Source organism: Lontra canadensis, unplaced genomic scaffold, assembly GCF_010015895.1.
Source record: "Lontra canadensis isolate GAN:19392208 unplaced genomic scaffold, GSC_riverotter_1.0 scaffold38, whole genome shotgun sequence".
NCBI classification, from domain to species: Eukaryota; Metazoa; Chordata; class Mammalia; order Carnivora; family Mustelidae; genus Lontra; species Lontra canadensis.
In genome coordinates, this window is record NW_022631032.1 from 14,068,822 (window position 1) to 14,093,333 (window position 24,512).

A 24,512-nucleotide genomic window follows, 5' to 3' on the forward strand; every position below is an offset into this window, starting at 1 on the left:
TGTCTGTGGTTAACTTACATGTAGACTTTTCATACCTGAGGATATTCAGAGGACATAAAATTAACTGATTTCTCATCCCTTTCAAGCGGTCTAGATGTTGGGCATTCCCTCAGTGAGACTGCCAAGACCTTAAAGAGATCCACACACTCACATTTCTAGCTCATAGGCTTAAAAGCCTGTGGGAGGGATTTTCCACCCAACAGCCATTTGGATCCCCTGTTCCTTAGTAACAAAGACTTAGTTGTTTTATTCTTTTAATTTTTTCTCCATTATTTTTTATTGAGACGTAACTGACATATAACATTACATTAGTTTCAGGTGTTCAACGTGATTTGATGTTGCAATATATTGCAAAATGGTCCCCACAATAGGTCTAGTTAACATCCATCACCATACATCATTATAAATTTTTTTTTCTTGTGATGAGAACTTTTAAGGTCTACTTTCTTAGCAACTTTGAAATATGCAATACGCAACAAAAAAATATGCAACTTTGAAATATGCAATGCAATTATTAACTATTATTTCCATGCTGTACATTACATCCCCAGGACTTATTTAGTTTATAACTGGAAGTTCATACTTTTGCCCCTTCACCTATTTTGCCTACTCCACCATCCCCCACCTTTGGCAAGTGTCAGTCTGTTCTCTGTATCTTTGAGCTTGGAATTTTTTTAGATTCCACATGTAAGTAAGATTATACAATATTTGTCTTTCTCTGCCTGATATATTTCACTTAGCATAATAACCTCAAGGTCCATCCATGTTATCACAAATGGCAAGATTTCTTCCCTTTTTATGGCTGAATAAAAGTTTATTTTGTTTTATATGTATATAATGTATATAATATAATATATATATGTATATGTATATGACATTTTCTTTATGCATTCATTCATCAATGGGTACACACTTAAGCTATTTCCATATCTTGGCTCTAGTAAATACTGCTGCAATGAACACAGGGATGCATATGTCTTTTTCAATTAATGCTTCCATTTCCTTTGGATGAATACCCAGAAGTGAAATTGCTAAATCATATGGCCATTCTATTTTTAATTTTTGAACAAAGGTCAAAATAGGTGTGGCAGAGACATGCCCAATAAAAGATGACATTCCCGAACCTCTTTGACAACCAGGTGTGACTATGAGTCGAAGTTCTGAGCAATGAAAATTTCCTTGAAGTAACTGATTTTTATTTCCTGGATGTCTTCTTTACTACAATAACCACAGATGATTTATATTTCAAGTTGTCCTTATTCCTTGCTCCTGGAGGCTGCTTGAATCACAGACGTGAATGTCAACCATGGTTGACCTTGAAAACAGAAGCCGCAGGCTCAGAATTGTGAGAGATAAGGAGCCTAGGCTTCTAATGACCATATCAGCCATGGACTGCTCACCTGGTCCTTTTCATGAGAGATGAAAGTAAACATATATTTACTGAAGCCATATATGCAGTCAAAAAGAACCATTCTGATTCACCTTCCCAACCCTACCATCTGTTTTAGATATTTCCTTGAGGTTCACTTTAACCAAAATTTACTACTAAAGAACCAGGGACATGGCATTTTATTCCATACCACTCTTTTCCCAGAACACCTCTTTCCAGCCTGGCCCTGATCACAGCATCCTCCCAGGATTCACTTACCAAATTCACAGTGGTTGATCCTGCTGTAGAGCAGGCCCATGGGGATGTTCCAGCCCGCGGTTCTTTCTACTCCAGTATGGCAGGACTTCTTGCCTTGCAGATTGTTCCAGGTGAGGCTCTCATCTGCTGATGCCTTAACTACAGCCACAGCCTTATACCCTACAAGAAAGACACCAAAAAAGAAAGTATTAACACCCCTGGGCCCTCCAGAGTATGTCTGCAATCAAAGCCTGCCATCTGCCTGTGAAAGCAAAATTATCCTAAGTCATTCCTTCTGTTTTTGAAAGGGTCTTCCCCAAAAGACTGAAGTACCAGTCACTCTGTCAGATGGAGATTATTCTGAACATTAAAAACAAAATAGTAAGAAAACATCATCATCAAAGGAATGGCTGGTATATAACACTTCCCTAAATGCATAAAACTATGAAAGTTATAAACTAGCAACTCACCCTTCACTGTGGAATATCAGAGGAGTGGATCCCGAGGAGCACGTGACTCCCAACATTTTATACAGTAACAATTAGGGAAGAGTAGTAAGTGACCAATAAACTACAGGGAATATTCTGGCCAGGTATTTTGGGATATGGAGAACACAGGTTTGCACCAAAATAAATATATGAAGTAGAAATTCAAAATCATGACAGCTGCCATCTTTAGCAGAAAATACTTGTTGCTCCTTAACTGCAAATAGAAGATCAACCCATGATTTCAACTTTTTAAATGAGTTAATTCAGTCAACTATTTACAGCAGAAAACAAGAGAAGCCTTATCATCCATGGAGGAAGAACAAGTCTTCCTATTTTTGGCCAAAGAGCCTGGGTCCTAGAATGATGGGGAAAGGCTAAGAGGTTGTACTAGGGGAAGTCACAAAGACAGACTTGCACACTAATGGCTGGGAAATGACCAGAGAGGTCTGAGCACTGGGACATAGTGATCACCTGGGCAAGATTTCCTGTCTTGCTCCTGCCCCATCTTTCCAGATCCACCCCCCCAACCCCACCCCCCACCCCACCAGAGCACCAGCTGAGAGCCAGATTGGCCTGGGTTCCTGGGCCCAGCCCTGGCTGGGAGGCTCAGTAATTTCATGCTCCTAGACATCTGCCTGTGTGAGCCTCTCTGCTCAGCCCTGCCAGGCACATATAAACAAGACTCCCTGGCTGGTGTAACTCTCGTCTAAAACTGTGCAGGCCTTACGTAATGTGAAGGAGTTGGGAGTCCTGGGGAGGTTGTGAACTTGCTTGCAGGATGTAGGAACCCTGACAACTTGTAACCTCTGTGAGCTGTTGGTCCTCTTAGACATCCTTAAAGGATGACGGTACCCACTTACAGAATTAAATGAGAAATCCTGTGTGTAAGGCATGGCAAGTGTAAAAGAGTAACCAACATTATTAGTTACCATCTTTCTGTGGTTCTTTTGCATTCTAAAAATTAGTCTCTTCCATTACCTTACCTAGTTTTGATTTGAATTTAAACATACCTTCCCCTTTCCCAAAAGCAATACAAATTAAACTCATGAGGTTACCAGCCCCAACTCACCTTCCTCTACTGTGCTCCTACATTGAGGGCCTTGAGTTTCTGGAGGAGAAAATGAAGAAGTCATTAAGCATATATTCTTCCGAAGTCATGCCATTCCCATGTGCAGCTCAGAATAAAAAGAACCAGGAAGACAATCTACATTTCACCAATTCCCAAACAGTCCAGGCTGTCTGGATTATGCAAATTCACTTCTGCTCATTGGCCTCTGGAATTTGGCCCAAAATTGTAAATTTCAAGTTTCTTGCTCTGTTTGACCTGTGGCCACAGTGGTGCCTGCCAACTATACTTGAATCCCTGTACCATGGCAACAGAAGTGTGAATTTGGGAAGCAAGAAGACCTGCCAGGAATCCCAGCTAGGAATCCCAGCTGAGAATCCCAGCTGTCCTCTGCAGAGGTCCCCTTTAGCTGGAACTTCCCAGTGCAAAGATTCCAGTCCCCCCGGTGAAAGGTGTGATGGAAGACTCTATCCTTCAAGATGAGTGGGGGGATTAGAGATGAGAGAGCCCAGAGTCTAGGAAGTAGGAGGTGCTCAGTAAGCAAAAGCTTTCTGGCCAATGTGGTATAAATCAGGCTATGATTTTCCCATTTCCTCTCTCCCTGGTGTGGAGGAAATAAAACACAGAGAGGCACCCCCTCCACTTACTGTAGTTCTCTGCCAGGACAGGCACCAGACCACACTGGCCCGCTATGTAGATGAAGCCTCCATCCAAGCTCATGGCATCAGCCTCTCCTTTCTGCAAAAACACAGCACATTACAGCAGGTGAAAAGAGGCCCTCTCCTGTCCTACCCACTCTTCCAACCGTTTCCTTAAGGCAGCCTTCCCAGCATAGGCCATGAAGGCCCCAGGAGAGAGCAGGTGCTGTGCCAGACCCCCAAGGGTCTATCACCAGGAATACCCAGCAAAGAAAATAAAATGTACTCTCATTTTCACCCAAACCATGATGAACTAAGAATTATTTTGGAGTACCTTGCTTAGTTTCTTCAGGAGCAAAGACCCACAGTTAGTCCTCCTGTTCTCTCATAAGATGCATTGTCCCAGAGATATTTCCACAACAACTTTCTGACACCAAGAGTTCTTATTTGTAAGACAGATGAGTGGAGGCAGGGACAGGAGGCTACGTCTGTGGCATAGAGCACCTTCTGATGGGGGCTCGAGTCCTGAATCAGGCCATGTGGATGAGTGCTCTTTCAGTGCTTGGTGTAGACAAAGTGTTAATGAGTAAAATACTCTCAAATGATCTATTTTTCAGGTTTATAAGCCCTGTTTTATAGAGATGCTTAAATTCCACAAGATTATCAAGCTTTCCATTGGGCCTAGAAATCTACTTTCTAGGAATACACCATAAAGGAGTAATCAAATATGTGGGAAACTATTTGGATTAAAAGTACAAGTGCAAGTGTGATTCATACAATGTAAAACATGCATGTATAATTGATAACCAGAAACAGACTAAATATAGATAATGCGGATAAATGGCTAAATGAATTGCATCACATCCACGCTCTGAAAGAGATTACATTAAAAGATCATGTTTTGGGGGTGCCTGGCTGGCTCAGTTGGTTCAGTGTCTGCCTTCTGCTCAGACTCTGGGATCAAGTCCCGCATCAGGCTCCCTGCGCAGTGGGGAGTCTGCTTCTCCCTCTCCGTTTCCCTCTGCCCCTCCCCCCACTCATACTTGCTCTCTCACTTGCTCTCTCCCAAATAAATTAAAAAATAAATAAATAAAAGATCCTATTTTAGAAAAATGATTTGTGACATAAAAGCTAACTAGGTATCAGGTGCAAAAATATAGTAAATTGTGCATCTGATATGATCCCATTTTACAGGGTTTTCTTGGAGTTAGAAGATTATAAGTACTTCTCATTTTCTTTTTGTATCATTCAGGATTTTCAAAACTCTAAAAGCAAACATGGAATGCTCAAGATCATGGAATGTTCTTGTGATCACCTAGCATCTTATGAATGCAAAGTTTAACTTCTACCTGCTTGTACAATCAGCGGCCCTGTCAAACCTGTCATGGCACACCGTGGGTCTCAGGCACACTCACACCATGGTCCAATCTCCCGTAAGTGGACAAAACTCAGAGTGCCCTCCACAGTGTGCTGACACCGGGAGGAAACAGAGCCCTAAGGAGCCCTTCAGATCCATAAGTTCAAAAGTACTGAAGCTTCCATGGGGCTGGGCTCCCACATGAGGGCAGGGTTCCTTGGGAACCCAGGTTTTTAATATCTTTCCCAAGAACACTTCCTCAGCCTTAGGGACAGGCAGGTAGCAGGGGCAGAAATACTGCCCTAAGGAGGCAGGAGTGACATACCGCGATCTTGGCAATACAGTCTTCAGTGGACTCTGCTGTTTCACACTCTATTTTCCCTTCACTGTTTACGCTCCACTCATCACACTTGACCCTCTCATGGTGACCTATGGCACACCATTTCACCTTCTTGCATTCATCCCTTGGGGTATCCGGGCCTAGGACATAAGAAAAAGAGCCAGATTTCAGATGAAGCCCCAGAAGTTCCTGCTGGTTATGAATGCTGCTAACTGTCTTTATGAAAATGCTGGGATTTGCCAGCAATATACAAACAGGTCCCATTCCAGGAATTCATCATCTTAGAAAACAAAGGCAGTAACAATCTCTTTCTTGGCTTCTTATCATTTAGATATGGCTTACAATAATCTCTTCCTAGATGCCAACTTTCTTCCCAACCCCTCTATCCCTTCAGGCTGTTTTGGGTTTTCTTCTTCTTCTTTTTGAAATAGCACTTAACCACCTGGGTTGTTCTTACTTATGTGTTCATTGTTTTTTGTCTTCTCCCTGTGGAGAACATAAACTCAGCCAGGGCAAGGGCTTAAGGCACACTCATTGTTCAAAGGCAATGCCTGGCTTATGGTCATTGCAATTAATGTCTGCTGAGTAAATGGCCATCTATTTGACTGACAGGCTCAGTTCAAGTCACTGCCTTAAGGAAGCCTTACTGCAGCTCTAGGAGCTATTTTTCTTTGTTTTCATGGTCTCATCAGACCATGATATTTTGTTTTATTGTGTTTGCTTTCCCTTGTTCTGAGCAAATCTCTCATTTTTAATCAGTCATTCAATAGAGTGACTCTTCATAGAATGTTTGTCTTCTCTGCTGGTGAGAAAGTTCCATGAGAGCAGAATCTAATATATGTTTGTCTCACCATTGCATGCCCAGCACCTCACACAGTCTATGGCTACATGATCAATAAGTGTCTGTTGAATGAATGAATATAATCAAGCAAACATCCAATGACCCAAGGAAATTCGGGAGCAGGATCAATCTGTCTAGAGTGCCAGCTTTGCACACATTGGTCATCATACTGGCAGCAGGTGTGCAAGTCCGTAGCAATTGTATCCTATTTCACTTACTTTGTGACAGCCTACTTGGCTCCACAGAGGGTAGGGTGGCCCTGATTTACACAAGGAAAATAACGCTAGTATCAATCCAAGTCATTTTAAGTATGAATTTCCTTCAATGCCTTCTGGTGATGTCCAGGCCCATCTCATGATGACTGACACCATTTAGCATCAGTCTGACACTAGGCAGCAAGGCAGGGCAGATAAATGTCAGGGTGCATTTTCAGTACCTGGAAAGCGTCTATTGCTGGTCCTTGCCCCCACCAGGTTTCCAGGCTCCAAAATGTCACATGATCCTTTCCCAGTACTTACGCACATCTTCCCTTAGATTCCGAAGAGCAGTGACATAGTCATAACCCAGGTACAGCCAGGTGTCCATCTTAGAGGGAATCCTTAAAAGCCCTTGGGCAGAATCCTTAAACAGCAGGTCCTTCCCCAAAGGTGAGCCGAAGAGCTGGAAGGCTTTAGATTTGTCTTTGCCATAATGTTCCTGTATATAGTAAAACACAATAGTGATTGGCTACAGCAGCAAGAAAGGCTGTGAAAGGGGACCGAGGGAACAAAAACCCCAGAAAATGAAATTAAAACCATTAAATTGTCAAGATTCCAGGAGAAAGGGCAGTCAGACCTCCTTTTTCCACCCAGCACCATCCCCATTCCCAGTCTTCTTGCAGTCATGCAACAACCTATTTCACAGAATATGTTTCTGTGCCTGTCTCCTTGGTTGGGCTGACAGCTCACTGAGTCTAAGAAATGCAGTCTCCTTCAGAAGCTGACACTGTGTGGTTACCACTTCAGCCCTTGATAGACGGATGGGAGGGCTGGACGAGAGGAGGTTGGCTCAGGGCTGGCATTCTGCTGCTCTAGGGAAATAAACCTGACTATGTGTGTGGCTTTCTTTCAGTCAGGCTGAGAGGACATTAGGAAAGAGATCATTTCCTTCTGCAGAGGTCATGGAAGGCCTTATGGGGGAGGGAGTATTTGCCCTTGGCCTAGAAGTCCTGGTTTAGATGGAAGGAAACAGAACTAAACAATAAGGAGCATCTTTATGTCACTAGGCCAAAATGCAAGGGTCTGACAGGCAATCATGCAGGACTAGGTTCTGTACGACTCTGAGTCCCCACTGGGCACTTTTAAACAAATAGATGAATGTGGCACAGTTCCCACTATGTCCTAAAAAAAAAAAAAAGTTATTCCATAGTGACAAAAGGGGATGTAGGAAAATGCCCCAAATCCAAGCAGGGACTACTAAGCAGGAGGGAGGACAGTGAATTCAGTACCTGGGCCTGGTTGAGAAGCTCCCAGATCAAGTCTTCCTTGCCCCCCACACTTCGGGCCACAACAGCATGGGAAGGGACACGGGCCAGGTGGCAGTCCTTATATTTATCTACTGTCATCCTCTGCAAGGTGTCTGGGCAGAGCAGCCTATACTCATCCCGATCAGCTTCGTTTGGCAGGTTTTCTGGGGGAAGAAAGCCTGGATGAGCCAACTGCAGATAGGACAGAGTCATGAGCTGTGTAAGTCTTTCTCCTCATCCCTTGCAATCCCAATGAATTATAGCATGTGCAAGCTGAGATACCTAGAGCCTAGAGCAAACACTGAGGGCCAGAGTACATTAGGGAACTGACTTGCTTGAGATCCCACAGCCAGTTACAGGCAAGAAAGCATCTAATGCCTAGTACAGGGGTAACTGCCCCATACCCCACAACATGTCTCATCTCAGCCGATCAACTTCAGGCCAAGTTCAGCCAGATGTGCCCCCAATCCCTTGCTGTGGCAACATTGACCAGGAAGAAGGGTCCCCATGTCTAGGAGTTCGAAGGATGGACAGAGCCCCAGGCGTCCAGTTGTAGACCCCGTAGGTACACAACTCTGCACAAGTAGAAATCCAAGCAATGATAAAGGAGGAATACAGTATGCTTATATGTGACCACTGACCATGAGAAGGGGTACAGGGCGGGGGGGTCCACTGCCTGGAGGGAATTTGTAGATTCTCCTGTTACTTACCGAACACTGTTGAATGCTTGACAAAGGCCACATCGCCAGCGTCATCCATCAGACACCTGTGGGAAAAAAATACGTTAAGAGGATTCCTGCATGGCAGGCCCTTCACCTCAGGCTTGAGGGTCTGTCTGGTCACACCATCCAGCCTGGAACAAGGGCAGAGATCGATGGAGGCCTCTATGCCGACCCATAGCTGAGGAAGCACTACGGGGCACTTATATACCACGAAGATGAGGAGGGGATGAGCTCATGGGAACTAGAAATCCCTTATCACATGCCCCACAGTAGCAAAAAAAGTCAATGAAGATATTTTAATAGAGAAAAGAGTTTTTAAATTTCTGAAATGGAAAATAAAGACATAGAGTCTCCTGAGAGAGGAAATGTCCCTCGGCTGGCATCAAACTTTAGTATATAACCAAGGTGAAAGAGGGAGAGAAAAATCAGCCACATGAGCTGTCTGCACAGGGGCAATGAGGGAAGGCCAGAGAGAGTACATTGAACAGGAGACCCTGCTCCAATAGAAAGCAGAGGGTCAGTCACTGAAGAATGGTTCAAACACTAGGATGTCCTTAGGCTCTGCCCAGTCCAGCGAAAGAACACACTGGGCAGGTTCCAGGGCTCTGGAGAGGTAGAAGAGATCTCCAGGAGAGGGGCTCCCTTGTCAAATGTCACATAAAAAGTATATGCACTGGCTTGGCCTGGAGAGTCTCAGCTGGATCACTGAGTCACTGCAAGGGCATTAGGCCTCTGGATGCCTCTTTGTAGGCTGGGCTCTGCTACGGGCCAGGTAGGGTCTCCCAGCCTGAGGACATTGGACAGTATGGCCATCATGGAGCAGCAGCTGGTTTCACTCACTTGAAGGCACCTGAGTATCCGAAGTATGGTTCATGGTTAGAGCAGGCACACTTGTCTGTCCCTTTCCCCGCACACAGTTGACATAGTTTGGGAAAGGCTGTCCGATCTGCACAGGGAACACAGCTGCCCGCGAAGAAACTGGACACCGCTGTTCAACATAAGACATGTAACACAGGTCATGAGCCACCCTGGGCACAAGCAATTATAGCTCCCAGTCTAGGGTTTTTAGGGAACAGAGAGTGACTAAAGGAAAATGAATACACCCAGTCTCAGCACACCCTTGCATATGTTCACTGATCAAGATCAAGATTTTCCAAAAGGGACGAATTAACATTTGTCCTCCCACCGCCCTCCCCAAGAACCAGACCTGTGCCTGCCACTGACCCAGGCCTGTCTCAGGTCACTTGTCAGACTGGAACAGCTCAGAGAGAGGTCTCCTCTGGCAGTCCTATCTGAGAGATGGGAAACCCAGGTAGGTGCAAGCCAAGTTCATGGCCAGCAGATGGCTACCAGAAAAGCTCCAGCAGATCAGCCACAGGTAGGAATGAACCCCAGGAAAGTGATCAGTAGGGCCCAGCAAACTTGGCCCTGACTGAAGCCCTCTGTTGGGCTTGATGGCCTTCCCCCCACTTCTCAGGATAGCCTTTGGTTTGGTGTTAAGAGCTCAGAGAAAAAACTCAGCTGACACGTGCCAAGGGCTGCAGGTGTGGCAGAACTGACCAGTTTAAAACTGGTGAAACTCCTCCCTCCAGCCCCCAGACTCTTCATACACGATCACCTGATCATGTCTGAGTGATCCCAGTGTGGCCTGTGTAGGCCTGCCTGATAGCAGTCACCCTCTTGCCTACTTACCCTTCTGAAGAGAGTCACGTGGCTCAGGCAGCTTCCAATAAAGTAAGCCCATAGGGATGTTCCATCCAGCAGACCTGCCAAGGCCTGTATGGCAGGACTTCTTGCCTTCGAGCTCATTCAGGTTGAAGTTACTGCTCTTCTTCACCAAAGCCACAGCATAATACTGGGTTTTTTGATCTGCAAAGAGACAATGTGAATGAAAGACCCTTAACCTGGGCCACAGGGAAACATTGCTCATCCCTACTGGGTTCCTGAGTAAAGAAAGGGAATCCACAGGGCACATTTATGTTGGGTTGGCTCACAGAGGGAGAGAGATCAGGAAAACCTGCCTAGACTTGCAGGGGGGAGAAAGGACCACAGGGAGAACATTTGCAGTAATAGTCCAAGCAAACACAGGGGCAAGAAGGCCACATAAACATGTGGCCCAAATGCTTTTTGCCTACCATGGCCCTGCAGTTTGTCTGCCTACACATACCAACCACGCCCACAAGGAAATTGAAGTTGTAGCGCAGAGACAACATTTATTCTAAGTACTTCCTGTTCCCTGACACAGGCCCAGGGACAGCTGGTTGCTCTCAGAGGAGATGCAAGGCTGTTGGGGCTCCAAGTATGTACTGTGTAGCTCTAAACTCTAGTGGTTCAGGTCAGGTTGTGCACGGTCTGCTCTGTTTCTCCAGCGATCATATTTCATAGCCCAGAAGGTGAGTGTCAGGAGCACCAGTCCTCAACCATCCCAAAGCCCCAGAGGCCTTGAGTTGTGCCTCTGGCAGCTGATAGGGCCTCTCATTCCCCACTGACACCCAATGGGAAATGCTCATCAGTATTTAGTCTACATTAGCTCCCTGAGCAAGACACACTCAGCATCTACCAGGAGAGAACAAGAGCCACACACTCTCTCCTGGGTCCCCAGGAAGAACTTACCCCCTTCTGACTCATAGAACTCTGCCACTACAGGCTTTAGGTTGTAGGGATTCAGGCCCGCCTCAAACACCAAGCCTGCATCCAGTGTCACAGCATCTGCTTCATTTGCCTGTAAGATAACAGACCAGACCCTGATGAAGTCCTTACTTCTGAGGAAGGGCTACCTATAGCCGGGCAAGTGAGGGTGACTGGCAGGGCTTCTTGGATCTGGGGCCAGAAGAACCCTCACCTTGGCGCAACTACACATCACACCAAGGGTTTCGGTTGATTTCACCTCCCTGGTAAGGGGATTTGGCCACCATTTTCCTATTCCTCCCACATAGAGTAAGGAATGGATTATGTTTTTCTTTCCCCTGGTAAGGAGTCTGGTTCTTGGCCCAGAAACCTATGTGTGGTCTTTCAAGATCACATTAGAGGAGCTTTTCCTGGCAGACCTCATGGGGGAAAGCTGCCCTCCCAACCCTAGACTGGGTACAATGCACAAACACAACAGACATTGAAGGAAGTTGCAACCATTCTCTTACACATATTTATACTGCGAGCGGTATTTATACTACATATTCATACTACATTGCTTTCTTTGGTAACCTCTTTATCTTGAGCCTTCTGCTGAGGTCTTCCTCAGGCACTTCTTAAGCCCTTCTTATGGGGGAGGGGAGCCTTGAAGACACTGTGTCCACACTGATTCAGTACTCGGTACTTTTTCTTCCTGTTCTGGGACCCCATAACTACAACAGTCTTGTTCAAGGATTTGATACTTTCTTTGGGCTTTACCTCTCACTTATACTATGAACTAAGGGTAAAATGCTGATTATTATTTCTGTTATGGCTCATTGTTTTTTCAATGAACTATTCAGATATGTCGAGGTCACCACTGTTCAACTCAGCTCCATTTTACGTTGAAAAACAAAGGCACGGGAAGTTTGTTACTTCCCCAGGCTACATAGCTAGTAAGTCATGGAGCTGGGATTTAAATTCAGGTTGTCTGGATTTATTTCTTCCATTACAGTTACTTGCTGGATATTTAGTTAGTTAGTTAATCTTGGGGCAACTTGTAAGGGTTGGTATTGTTTTTATTATAATATACATCAGATAAAATTTACTGTTTAACCTTTTGTAAGTATACATTTCAGTTCCATTAGTTGCATTCACATTGGTGAAAGACAGCTGTATTCCACAACTAAACACCAAATATGAAGCAATCTTTGTGTCCTCCTTGGTATCAGAAAAGTTAAGTACAACCTCTAGCCTCCCCCTACCCACCCCACACACCACAGAGTAAAAACGAATAAGCAAACAAACAACTTTTCCCGGAGCAGTGAGACTGGGGCTTTATGGCCAAGACACCAGGATGCTGATCAGGCATCACTGTGGCCTCAGGGGCAAAGGAACCAAGGAGCCAAGGCCTAACTCATGGGCTCCACTAGAGCAGCAGGGATTCCAAGGGGGAACCTGAACCAGCAAGGAGGAGGAGGATTAAAATCAAGTATAGCCCCCACAGGTGCAGATAACTGCACTCAGAAGAATATAAACCACAATGCCTGAGTGTCAAGAGGAACAAAAAACTCGAGGGAGGTTGAAGCTGTCTGATGCATTGAGAAGAGCTGCCTGTGAGGGATTTACTTTTCTATACAAATTGAAGGCTGCAATCAGAGTTAAAGCGTAGAAAAGGAAATTATCAGAAATAAAAAGAAAAATTATTTGAACTGGTGCATCTAGAAACAAAAAATATAACTGTTGAAATAAAAAAGTGATGAAGGGAGGGGCACCTGGGTGGCTCATTGGGTTAAGCCTCTGCCTACAGCTCAGGTCATGGTCTCAGGGTCCTGGGATCCACATCTGGCTCTCTGCTCAGCGGGGAGCCTGCTTCCCCCTCTCTCTCTGCCTGCTTCTCTGCCTACTTGTGATCTCTCTCTCACTGTCAAATAAATAAAATCTAAAAAAAAAAAAAAAGGTGATGAATGGGCAATAAGTTGATTAGACATGTTAAAATTAAGAATTAGTGAAGTGGAAGCTCTATCTGAAAAATGTACTCTAGATCCTGCCAAAAAGAGGTATAGATAATGGAAGTTGTGGAAGAAGAATTAAAAGGTTAGATTAAAGAAGACCCAACATGTGTCATCTTGGAATCCTAGAATTTTTTTAAAAAAGAGACTGAAACAAACAGATATTTAAAAAGATAAGGGCTGTAAATTTTTCAGAATCGATGAAAAATATAATTCCACAGACCCAATATACACTAAGCAGGAGAGGTACCAAGATTTTCACAACTGCAAATTAATCATAGTGAATCTATAGAGCATCACAGACCAAGAAAATGAAACCTCAAAATCAGAGATGGCTGAAGCAATAACAGGATAATACCACTCTTCTCCACAACTACAATGGAAGTCAGGAGACAGTGGAATAATATTTTAAAACAGGGTAAAAATGTCAAGCTAGAATTATACATTCAGCAAAACTACCATTCGTGAGATTAAAGCATTTGTAGAGGAAAGCAAACTACTGAAAGAGTTTAACACCAAGATATTGGCTCTAAAGAATCCCCCCAAAATTTATATATCAAGAAGGAAACATATCCCAGAAGGATGGTCTGAAAAACGAGAAGGGATGGGAAACAGACTAAATGGCAAAAATACAGATAAATCTAAATATTCCGTCACTCTTTCTAAATTTTGGGGTGTGTGTACACACACACATAGACATAGACCCACAAGCCCCCCCACATGTATTTTTATATAGTGTCTACAAATACGTGAAGTATTTACATTGTGGGTTTTAAAAAGATAGACATAAAATATTAAATGGTAATATTTAAACAGGGAAGAGGGAAGTCTGAGCGACTGTTTCCCAGGGTCATTTTATTGTTTGAGAAGGAGGGCCAGGATTATTTTACTGTAATACATTGGTAAGCTAAAAGTATGTAGTAAAAATTTAAGGAACTCAAAAGGAATATAAATAAAGTGTTTAAATTCATTACCAGTAGGTGGGAAAGTGGAATAAAGGGAAAACAATGCAAATGAACACACACATGTGCAAACTCAGTTTTTAAAAATCAGAAGAGGAAAAATCAGAAAACAAGGGAAGACTGGACTAAAATAAAAAAGTAATATGACAGAATTATGTCCAAATTTACCAGTAATAATAATAAAATAAATGAGTTTTCACATAAAGTAAATAAATCTGATTGTCAGATTGTATTAATAAAATCCAGCAATAAACAGTTCTCAAAAGATGCACCTGAAGCAGGAGCAACAGAAAACTGAAAATGAAGGAATGAAAGAAATCACAGAAGAAGACTACTAAGCAAAGAAAGTTGATGTAGTATGTTAATAGAAAAATAGAGTTCAGTCAAAAAGCACTGCCAGATAATTTCATAATGATAAAATACCAAATTCACCAAGAATGATATGGATTTTTCACTCATATGCTGGTGGTAGGAGTAGAAATTGAAATAATCACATTAACTGTCAACTACACTCCAAAAAAAAGGGAGGAAAGAGCCTGGATGTCCATACACACACACACACACACACACACACACACACACACACACACAATGGAATAATACTCAGCCATCAGAAAGAATGAAATCTTGCCATTTGCCATGACATAGTTGGAACTAGAGGGCATTATGCTAAGCATAATAGATCAATCAGAGAAAGACAAATACCATATTACACCACTCATATGTGGAATTTAAGAAACAAAACAGATGAACATAGGGGAAGGGAAGGAAAAAATAAGAGGAAAACAGAGAGGGAGGAAAACCATAAGAGACTTTTAACTATAGGGAACAAACTAAGTGTTGCTGGAGGGGAGATAGGTGGAGGATAGGGTAACTGTGTGATGGGCATTAAGGAGGACACTTGATGTGATGAGGACTGGGTGTTACATGCAACTGAAGAGTCACTAAATTCTACCCCTGAAACTAATAATCCAGTGTATGTCAATTAGATTGAATTTAAATTTAAAAATTTTTTAAAATAAATGAACGTAACCAACTACATAGGTAAATACAAAAAAATAAAAAGAACCACATTGAATTGGCTTAAAAGTCAAACACTGCTGGTGGGAATGCAAGTTGTACAGCCACTCTGGAAAATAGTATGGAGTTTCCTCAAAAACCTAAAACTAGGGCTACCCTACGACCCAGCAATTGTGCTACTATGTAACTAACTAATTGTGCTACTAAATAACTATGTTATTTACCCAAAGGATACAAACATAGTTATCCAAAGGGGTACCTGCACCCCAATGTTTATAGCAGAAATGTCCACAATAGCCAAAATATGGAAAGAGCCGAGATGTTCTTCAACAGATGAATAGATAAAGATGTGGTGTGTATACATAAAATGTAATATTACCCAGGCATAAAAATGAAATCTTGCCATTTGCAAAGACGTGGATGGAACTAGAGGGTATTGGCTAAACAAAATAAGTCAATCAGAGAAAGACCATTGTCACATGATTTCACTCATATGTGGAAGTTAAGAAACAATACAGGATCGTAAAGAAAGGGGAAGAAGAATAAAATCGTACGGAATCAGAGAGGAAGACAAACCATAAGAGACTCCTAACTATAGGAAACAAACTGAGGGCTGCTGGAGGGGAGGACAGTAGAAGATGGGGTAACTGGGTGATGGGTATTAAGGAGGGCACGTGATGTAATGAGCACTGGGTGTTATATGCAAGTGATGAATCACTGAACTCTACCTCTGAAACTAATAATACACTATATGTTAATTCATTATTATTTTTTTAAAAATCAAACATATTTGGCATTATCTTAGAAGACAAATACATATCCCATGGCGCAGCAAGTCTGGTCCTACATATATATATTCAAGAGAAACTATTAATACTTTTGTCCTAGGATATGTATTAAAAATATTCGTCGGGGCGCCTGGGTGGCTCAGTGCATTAAGTCTCTGCCTTCGGCTCAGGTCATGATCTCAGGGTCCCGGGATCAAGCCCCATGTAAGGCTCTCTGCTCAGCGCGGAGCCTGCTTCCCCCTCTCTCCCTGCCTGCCTCTCTGCCTACTAGTGATCTCTCTTTCTCTGTCAAATAAATAAATAAATAAAATTTAAAAAAAAAATTTTGTCAAGCCCTGATTAGAATAACAAAAGGCTGGAAAGAACCCAAATGCCTAATGACCAGAAAAGAAAAAATACATTGTGTTATACTAACATAATGGACTATTGTGGGCTCTGAAAATGAATGAACAATAGCTATATTCAACAATGTGGGTGAATCTTAGCATAATATCGAGGAGGGAAAAACAAGGAGAAGACAACATATAGTAATGCCATGTTTGTGAAACTTTTTACGAATCAAAACCATATAGTCATTCACACATACCCATATACATCTTAAAACTAAAATACAAGGCAAGAAAGTTGTAAGATTGAGAATGGATGGAGAAAGACATCGGTAACTGTAAGTAGGGCCAGTGGGTTACACCACACTACGTGGTTGTCATTCCCATAGAATCCAGTGCTGCCACACTGCAGCCCTAGAAGTAAGCGATTGGTACTGATGAAATTTTGAGAACCTGTGTTAGGTTCATGGATAGTATCATTTTATATTATCAGCAATTTAAAAATGGAAAGGGGCATGCATGGACTAGAGCTAAACAAATGTCACAATTCAAGGGTGATAATTTAAAGCATGATCATAACAGATCCAACTAAAAAACACACACAGGCTAGTTGTTTTGACCAAATCACTGATTCCTTCGGTCGATCATGCTCTGTCTGGCTGAGTCTACCTTTCCCCCCTCATTACTCCTTCCAGTCTCCTGCTTGCTCTACTCCTTCTCCCTGATTTCCCTACAGCAACTTCAGAAACTCCCGCTCTGCTATCTTGGGCCGTTTGCACAAACGGTTCTCCACTGCCTGACGTGTTCTACCTGTGGCACCCAGCAGGCTTACCCATGCTCATCCTTGGGGTCCTAGTTTCATTGCTTCCCTGTCAAGGAGGTTGTGCCTGACATGCAGGCCAAAGTAAGTTTCTTCTGAAAGTCTCTTCCAGAGCATTGTACTCTTTCCCTTCATCGTACATCACACACTTTGAAATTTACAATTTATTTGTTTGCATATTTTTCTTCTCTCCCCACTAGAATGTTATCTTGCCAAGAATAAGGGCCAGATGTGTTTAAATTCACCACTGCAGCCCCATTGCTCAGCACAGGGTCTGACCCCCATTCAGATGTGCAGGGACAACAATGAAGGAGTGAAGTGTTTTTGGAAAATCTGAAAAACAAAGAGATCGGCAACCATCTGCCGTTGGCACTGTGCTCCTCTTCTCCATGAGCATCATTCATCTAGTTCCCGTGATGTACCACGAACTTCCAAAACAATGTCATATGGTAATTTTGATAGTAAACATTCTTGTTTTTTTCCCTGAATTCAGAGAACTTGGTGTCTCAAAATAGTCCCCTTTTCAGAGTGTGTTGGATTTTGTTTTTCTTTAAAGATATCTACTCCAATTTCCCTTTCTGAAGTGCCTTTATTAGCACTGGGGGTTGACTGTCCCACACACCAGCCTCCCACCTGAGTAGAGTTGTTTCAAAATGTCAGAAGAGAAGGTTTGGATTTTATTCCACTCTCTTTTAGGCAACAGTGGCTTACCCAAATGGCCTTGATGCACTCAAGGTAGGAGGTTTTCTTCACACAGCTGACAAAAGGACCATTTTCAAGGACAGTTTTCATATTTTCCATGAAACTGGAACACTTACTGGCCTCATGATTTGAGACCGTGCACCATCTCACAGTTCTCTCAGGGGAGACAGCCAGACACAGCCCTAGGAGAAAGAGGTCAGAGGTTGTGTTAGTGGGAAAGACAGAGCAGCTCCTGAAGGCTCTTGAAGTCTCCATCTCTCCCAACCTGTCCTCTTCCCATTCCTCCTATTAACACCACAGAGCACAGATTCCATTGCCTTCTAAGGCTGGGGACAAGAGAATGGAACCCTAATGGCCCCCTAGTCACCTGCTTACCACCCTATGCTAGCCAGAGGGATGCTGGCTTGACCATCAGCTCTTAACTGGAGACCACAGTAATCTGCTTTTCTCTGTTTTCCCTGCCTCCTTATCTCACCATCATGAGACTGCCCTGGGACATAAGCCTCATCAGTGTGACAGAGAATTTTCAGCCACTTGAAGGCATTGGTTCGATATGACGACTTGGAGAAGCTAGCAAGGTAGGAATTACCATCTTTTAAAGATGATGGAACTGGCCTTAGAGAGTGATGCTTTACCTAAGGTCATCCAGCCTGTTAGTGGCCAAGACTGGCCTAGAAACCAGGTCTCCAGCCTTTGGTCTCTGCCCAGGGAAGAAAAGAAGATGACATTCTGAGTTATTTTCTATCTGCTTGGCCAGTAGGTAGGGGTAAATGACTGATGAAATAATGAATTTGCCTTTGAATCTCGTCTATCATCCTCAGTTCCAGGAATAAGTAGAACTCCACATATTCAGTGGCTCTTTCTGTTTCCAGTGACCCCTCCCTCAATTTTCATCAGTCTTTTGGGCTGCCATTAGGAGGAACTAAAGCCAGCCATGTCTGCAGCTATTAAAATCATGTGGTTGCACTGCTCCCAAAGACCTATGTCATCTCCACGTTCTGTGGAGAAGAGCACAGGGCTGACTCAGGGAAGCTGACGAATATCCACAAAGCGCAAAGCAGGAAGCGGAGAGGGCAACACTTCTCCAGGTTGCATAAGGAGGAGCCACTGGGAAATTACTGCCCCAGCCACCCTTTATCCCACCTCTGCCCATGAGAAGTCATGGGAGGCATCAGGATTCAGTGGCAGACACCCCCACTCCCACCCCCACTCCCCAAACTGCCCTTCCTGAGGTCTCATGGGCAGAAGTTGTCCTGAGTCTTGCATTTACCTTGCACAGCCCTGTGAGGTGCTTTGAGGGTGGGAGGGGACCAGGGCCAAAGGCAAGTAATGCAGGGCCAACTCCCAAGGGTAAACTTTTCCAGGAGAGACAAATAACAAAACACAAAGCTCCAAAGGTATAATGCACCAGGAGAGGCAGAAGTTAAAGAACAGAGGACGCCAAACAATCTCAGGAGGTGATGCGTGTAGCGGAGGGCTTCCAGTTACAGACCCCACAGCACGGATGTGTGCAGCAGACTCCACTCCCCTGGTGCCTGGACCCACGGCCTCATTTACCCTCACCCGACCCTCCCCGGCCCAGCCGTCTCACTGGTGAGGACACAAGAAGCCTGGATTCAAATATGCTTTGAATCCCTCAATGGCCCTGCTTCTTAGCAGGACATCTTCAGTGCCAAGGGCACCCATGGGCCATCAGACCGCCAAGGGTGGGGGCGCAGTCAAATTTAGGAGGCCTTGAGTGCCATTCTTAGCAGTTCAGACACGATTCAGGAGACCTCATAGAAGGGATCTGATAAACCATGATGGAAGTGCTCTTATTGCATTCTAATACTACGGGATTTACTGGACAACAAGAAGGAGAGCATGGAGAGGAAGCAAGGAAGCATGGAGGGCACGAAAAGGGGCAAAAGCACTAGCAGGACAAGCAGCTGTGCGCAGGCACAGAACTGAACCTAAGGCAGTTCTCAACCAGGTGCAGGGATGCGGCGGGGAAGAGCGAAGGAAGTTCTCTAGGCTTCCAGCCCAAGAGTGGATGGAATCCAGGAGCCTGTGTGGCCCAGTGGAGGGTGCAAAAAGCTATGGAGCTGGCGACTCTGGGAGCCTTCCCCGAGCCGGCACTCACCCAGGACCGCGCAGGCCAGCAGGGTGCGGACAGCAAACCTCATCTTCCTGGTCTGTGGCTAGGAGCCGGGAGCACAGACCTGTGGGCTTCTGCGCCGCCTCCCTGTGTCCAGTGCCCCTTTATGTGCGGCCCAGCTGGCCAAGCAGAATCTTTGACCTCCTGTGTTTGCGCAGCCCGCTTGCCCAATCACCCCTCATCCCTCCCCCTTCATTCCTTCCCCAGGCTGATCACCTCATTTCCTGAGCTCCGGAGAGACCCACGGATGGAATCCAGCACAAAAATGCTGATTGTAAGGGAATTAAGGAAAAATGAACCCTTTGTTAATGTGCGCTCTCTCTGTGCCAGGAGCAGGGCCACAGCGGGGCTTGGGGGGCGGGGGGCGTGTTGGGGAGGGTGGTTCTGCTCCCAAATCTCAGGATGCTACTAGAGCTGGTCCTGCACCAGTCTTACACATTCATTCCACGGATAAAAGAGGGAAGGAACTACCCTAGATCCAGACTAGAGACGCAGAATAACAAGCAAAGACCTTCCTTAGAGAGGATGTCAGAGAAGATAAAGCTAGCCTCAACCCTTCACTTCTTCCCAGGTGTGCCCAGAAACACTGCTCCTGGACTCTCAAAGGCCCTCCTAACTGAGGCATTGTTCTCCCCTTATATGCCCCACTGATCTAAAACTCCTGGACTGAACACCTTCCTTCCTTCCACGCAGCCTGACAGACACCTCGGCCTAGCGACAGAGTCACAGGGGAGACAAACTGTCTCCCACAAGAAGCTACCCAGGAACGTGACAAAGTCTAGAGACTCAGAACAAAACGACACACCAGCCCAAAGCAAGGGGCCCAGAGGAGGATGTAGCCTGGTCTCAATGCCTGGGTCATCCCTGGCTCCCTCCAGCTAAGTGGTTTCCAATTGACTTTGATTGCCCATCCTTATCAGGAAACATAGTGAGCTTGTACATTCTGTGTGTGTATTTTTTAAACTAATATATTGTGTACATTTCAACCATATGAGGAATATAAATTTATGAAACAATAAAACAAAGATAAAACATTCTTTTTTAAATGTTCCTTTGTTTATTCTGCCATGTATACATTGAATAATATCTCAAGGCAAAATAATACACTTAGGGAAAGGGCAAGGGTCCTGATAGTAGATATAAGTCAATACTCCAGAAAGTCCTCAAGATAATTTTAGGTTTCTCGAAAAGTTACTTATCCAGTCTGATCAGGTTGATTGTGGTTTGGGGCTCTAGCTACACTAATTAATCTATACCAGGCCTAGAAGATGTCTGTATCATCATTTTATTTTTGTTCACTTGTGTTTGTGTTATCAGAATCATCTTCTAATTCTAGTTTCTTTGCAGAAATATTTTTAAGGCACTTGTGCATTTTATGAGGTTTGGTGAGTTAAACCACATCATATCACCTGTACATCCAATTTCCTGGGCACACAAACACCACAAAATAGGGAACCACAAAAGCCAAAAGCAAAGGACAGTTCAGAGAGTCACAACCATCCAGCACCCTCTTTCTCACCCCTGCCCTTTTGAGGTGTTCCTCATCTTGCCTCAGGACACTTCAGAGGTTCTACAAGACCTGTGTCTGTCTGGCCTACAGACCAGTGGAGACAGTGCCAATCATCATACAAAATAGTAATGAATGTCCATTTGTTAATCTTTTGCATTAAGAATAAATACAACTGGAAGTTAGGCTGTATTCTCCCACACCTCAGTAGATTGTCTCATATACGAGGGGTTACCCACACCCCACTTTAGAAAGCATTGCTATAGCAGGGACTTTCTGTTTACAGTAGGGACGGAAGACAAGCCTAGCCAGGCTGCCTCACCACTGAGGAAGAGAAGCTGCTGCTTGCCCTCCCTCTGTCCCTGCCCCTCATGGACCCTCCTGCGTAAGCCATGGAAAACCCAGAATCATGGCAAGAAGGGCATATTCCTACTTCCCCCGGAAGCAGGTGTATTAGGGGGTGACCTGTCTTCCTGTGGGAGACCTGAAGGTACAGAGATAAAGACGGGAGGAGAAAATGAGGAGAAGTCCTGGCTGGGAGAAGCCTCCTATGGAGCTGATGCCTCCTGAGGCTGTGCACTGAGCTTGCAGTGTCTGCTCAGAAGCAGGAAGGAGAGTTGCCCAATGTTGAATAAGCCACAAACTCAGGGAAGCTCCGCGCAGGGCATGGAAGACAGAGAGACCTTGATTCTCGCCCCTGGGCCCCTAGTGCTCTTACTCCTATACCAGAGGGGTAGTGAGCCTTTCCTGAGGCAGTTCCTCCAAGGTGAGAGCCACAGCCAAGCTTGAGCCCCTTAGAGGGAGCACCTTCTGGTCAGTGTAAGAGACTCCGCATTAAAGATGAGGTGAGGAAACTGAGGCCGTGAGGGGTCAATACCTTGTCCAAAATCAACTAGTGAGTCAGATGCATAATCAAGCCGTCTGGTTCCAGAGCGCATGTACCCATCCACCAGCGACAGTGCCTCTCGCAGGAAACAGGGACATACAGAGACCAAAGGACTCATCTAGGCTCACATTGAAAGGGACAGACAGGGTCCTCTCAGCCCTGCCATTTCTTCACAGACACACCACCCCACATTTCAATGTGCAGAGGGGCTTGTCCCTCTGGGAGTGGCCTGAGTGCCCCAACGGCAGAACCTCAGGTATGCACCAATTTATTATGCTCAGATGGAAGGAAAGTATCACATTCTCTGTCCTTCCATGTTCCAAGCACTGTTCTGGGGCAAGATCTTTGTGATCTTGACCAATTACCTGGAGAGATGAGGTCAGTTCCTCATTTTTCAGATGTGGACTCTATACTAAAATGACAGCTCCTCCTTCACAGAGCTCTAGGACCCGAACTCAAATCTCCTAAGTCCCAGCCTTCTCTAGACCACAGCTTACTTCTGGATATTCATTTTCTCTTGCTTTATCCAGAAATAGAAGGGAGCAATGAAGGGAGGAAGGGGAGGAAGGAGATAAGAGGGGCTGGGGGGAATGAAGAGAGCTTCCAGTTATAAACCAAGCCAAGTCATGACCCAAATCTTCCACCATAATCTAAATAAAACTCTTAAATTTCAGTGGGATTGGGTCTCTTGTAGAAAGAGCTGAACTTGTGTGTACGTGCAGGGGGTGAGGGGTGGGTTGCTGACCTAAAGGGATGGGCAGGAATGCACTGGCTCTCTGAACCAATATTTGTTGTTTCCAAATGTTGCCTCATTTACAAAGAAGCAGAGCAAACAAAGAACTTCTGTCTGGTTGAACCAGTCCCTCCCCGCCTTCCCCCTCATTGCTTTCTGCCTAACACCAAGGCTTCTCCTCTGAAAGACCTGAGTCTGGATCTTTGGTAAGGTGCGATCAGTAGCCTGAGAACTGATGCTCATAGACCCACTATCCCACAGACCACTGCTCAGGGAGAGTGCGATGAGAGAGGTGAGAACCAAGGGCACTGTCCTTCTAGAAAAATGTCAGGCGGTTGAAATGCCACACACCACCAGCTCTTTCTGTCTCAGTCCTATCCCTCAGAAGTCCCTGGACGAGGGAAGATTCTCAGGCTCCCATTCTTTTCCCAGAGGAGTCCACAAAAATATCCTTTTCACAAATAGTCCAGGGCTAGACAGCTTCACTAATGAATTCTACCAAACGTTTAAAAAGAATTATAACAATCTTACACATACTTTCCCAGGTAATAGAAAAAAAAGGAGCACTCCCTGACTAATTTTTGAGGCCGGTAAGAATAGTTTGAAAGCAAAAACCATCAAGGACATGATATAAAAATATAAAATATAAATATATAAATATGAAATATAAAAAGAAAGTAACTTTTATGAACATGGATGTAAAAATTCCAAGCAAAATGTTAGCAAATTGAACCCAGCAATATCTAAAAAGGATACTGAATCATTAGCAAGTTGGACTTATTCCAGGAATGCAAGTTATCTTTTGAAAAATCAATCAGTGTAATTGGTCACATTAACAGAATAAAGGAGGAAAATTATATAACCACATCAGTCAGTACAGGAATAGCATTTGCTAAAATTCAGCAACCATTTTTTTTAAAACCTCTTGGCAGATTCATCCTAGGAAACATGTTTAATCCAATTGTGTGTGTGTGTGTGTGTGTGTGTGTGTGTGTGTGTGTGTAATATATATAAATACTTTAAAGAAATGTTCTCTTTATATATACGAAATCTTCATACTCAGTGGTAGAATGGTGAATGTAAGCTTCCCCTTTGAGATCAAGAAAAAGTTCTACTCTTATCATTTCTATTCAACATTTTACTTGTGGACCTTGCCAATCCAGTCATGTACGAAAAAATATAATATGTAAAAGAATTGAAGAGAAAAAAATAAAACTCACTTTCTTCTCAGGTTTGCATTAGAAGGAACATGAAAGTGACTTGTCTCATTATCAGTTCTGTTAACTTTGCTTGGTTAAGGTGGTGTCTGACAGATTTCTACACTGTAAATTTATTTTCCTCTTAATTAATGAGTAGTTTGTGGGAAGATATGTTGACACTATTTAATATTTTATTCCTCCTCAGACAGGCACTGCCTAGTTTCAGCATT

General features: G+C 44.1%; 1 protein-coding gene across 1 annotated transcript in view; it reads right to left on the minus strand.

The window, feature by feature from the left end:
• The window catches only part of LOC116874735 (serotransferrin-like), a 54,180-nt gene extending 34,107 nt beyond the window's left edge, over positions 1-20,073 (minus strand). The window contains 12 exon segments of the mRNA XM_032869670.1: positions 1,649-1,807; positions 3,185-3,223; positions 3,829-3,919; positions 5,502-5,656; positions 6,876-7,053; positions 7,844-8,025; positions 8,572-8,627; positions 9,424-9,571; positions 10,276-10,452; positions 11,197-11,305; positions 17,830-18,002; positions 19,943-20,073. Of these exon segments, the coding sequence (XP_032725561.1) occupies positions 1,649-1,807; positions 3,185-3,223; positions 3,829-3,919; positions 5,502-5,656; positions 6,876-7,053; positions 7,844-8,025; positions 8,572-8,627; positions 9,424-9,571; positions 10,276-10,452; positions 11,197-11,305; positions 17,830-18,002; positions 19,943-19,985 (1,510 nt within the window). The 5' untranslated portion in view covers positions 19,986-20,073.
• Positions 20,074-24,512: the final 4,439 nt, after the last annotated feature.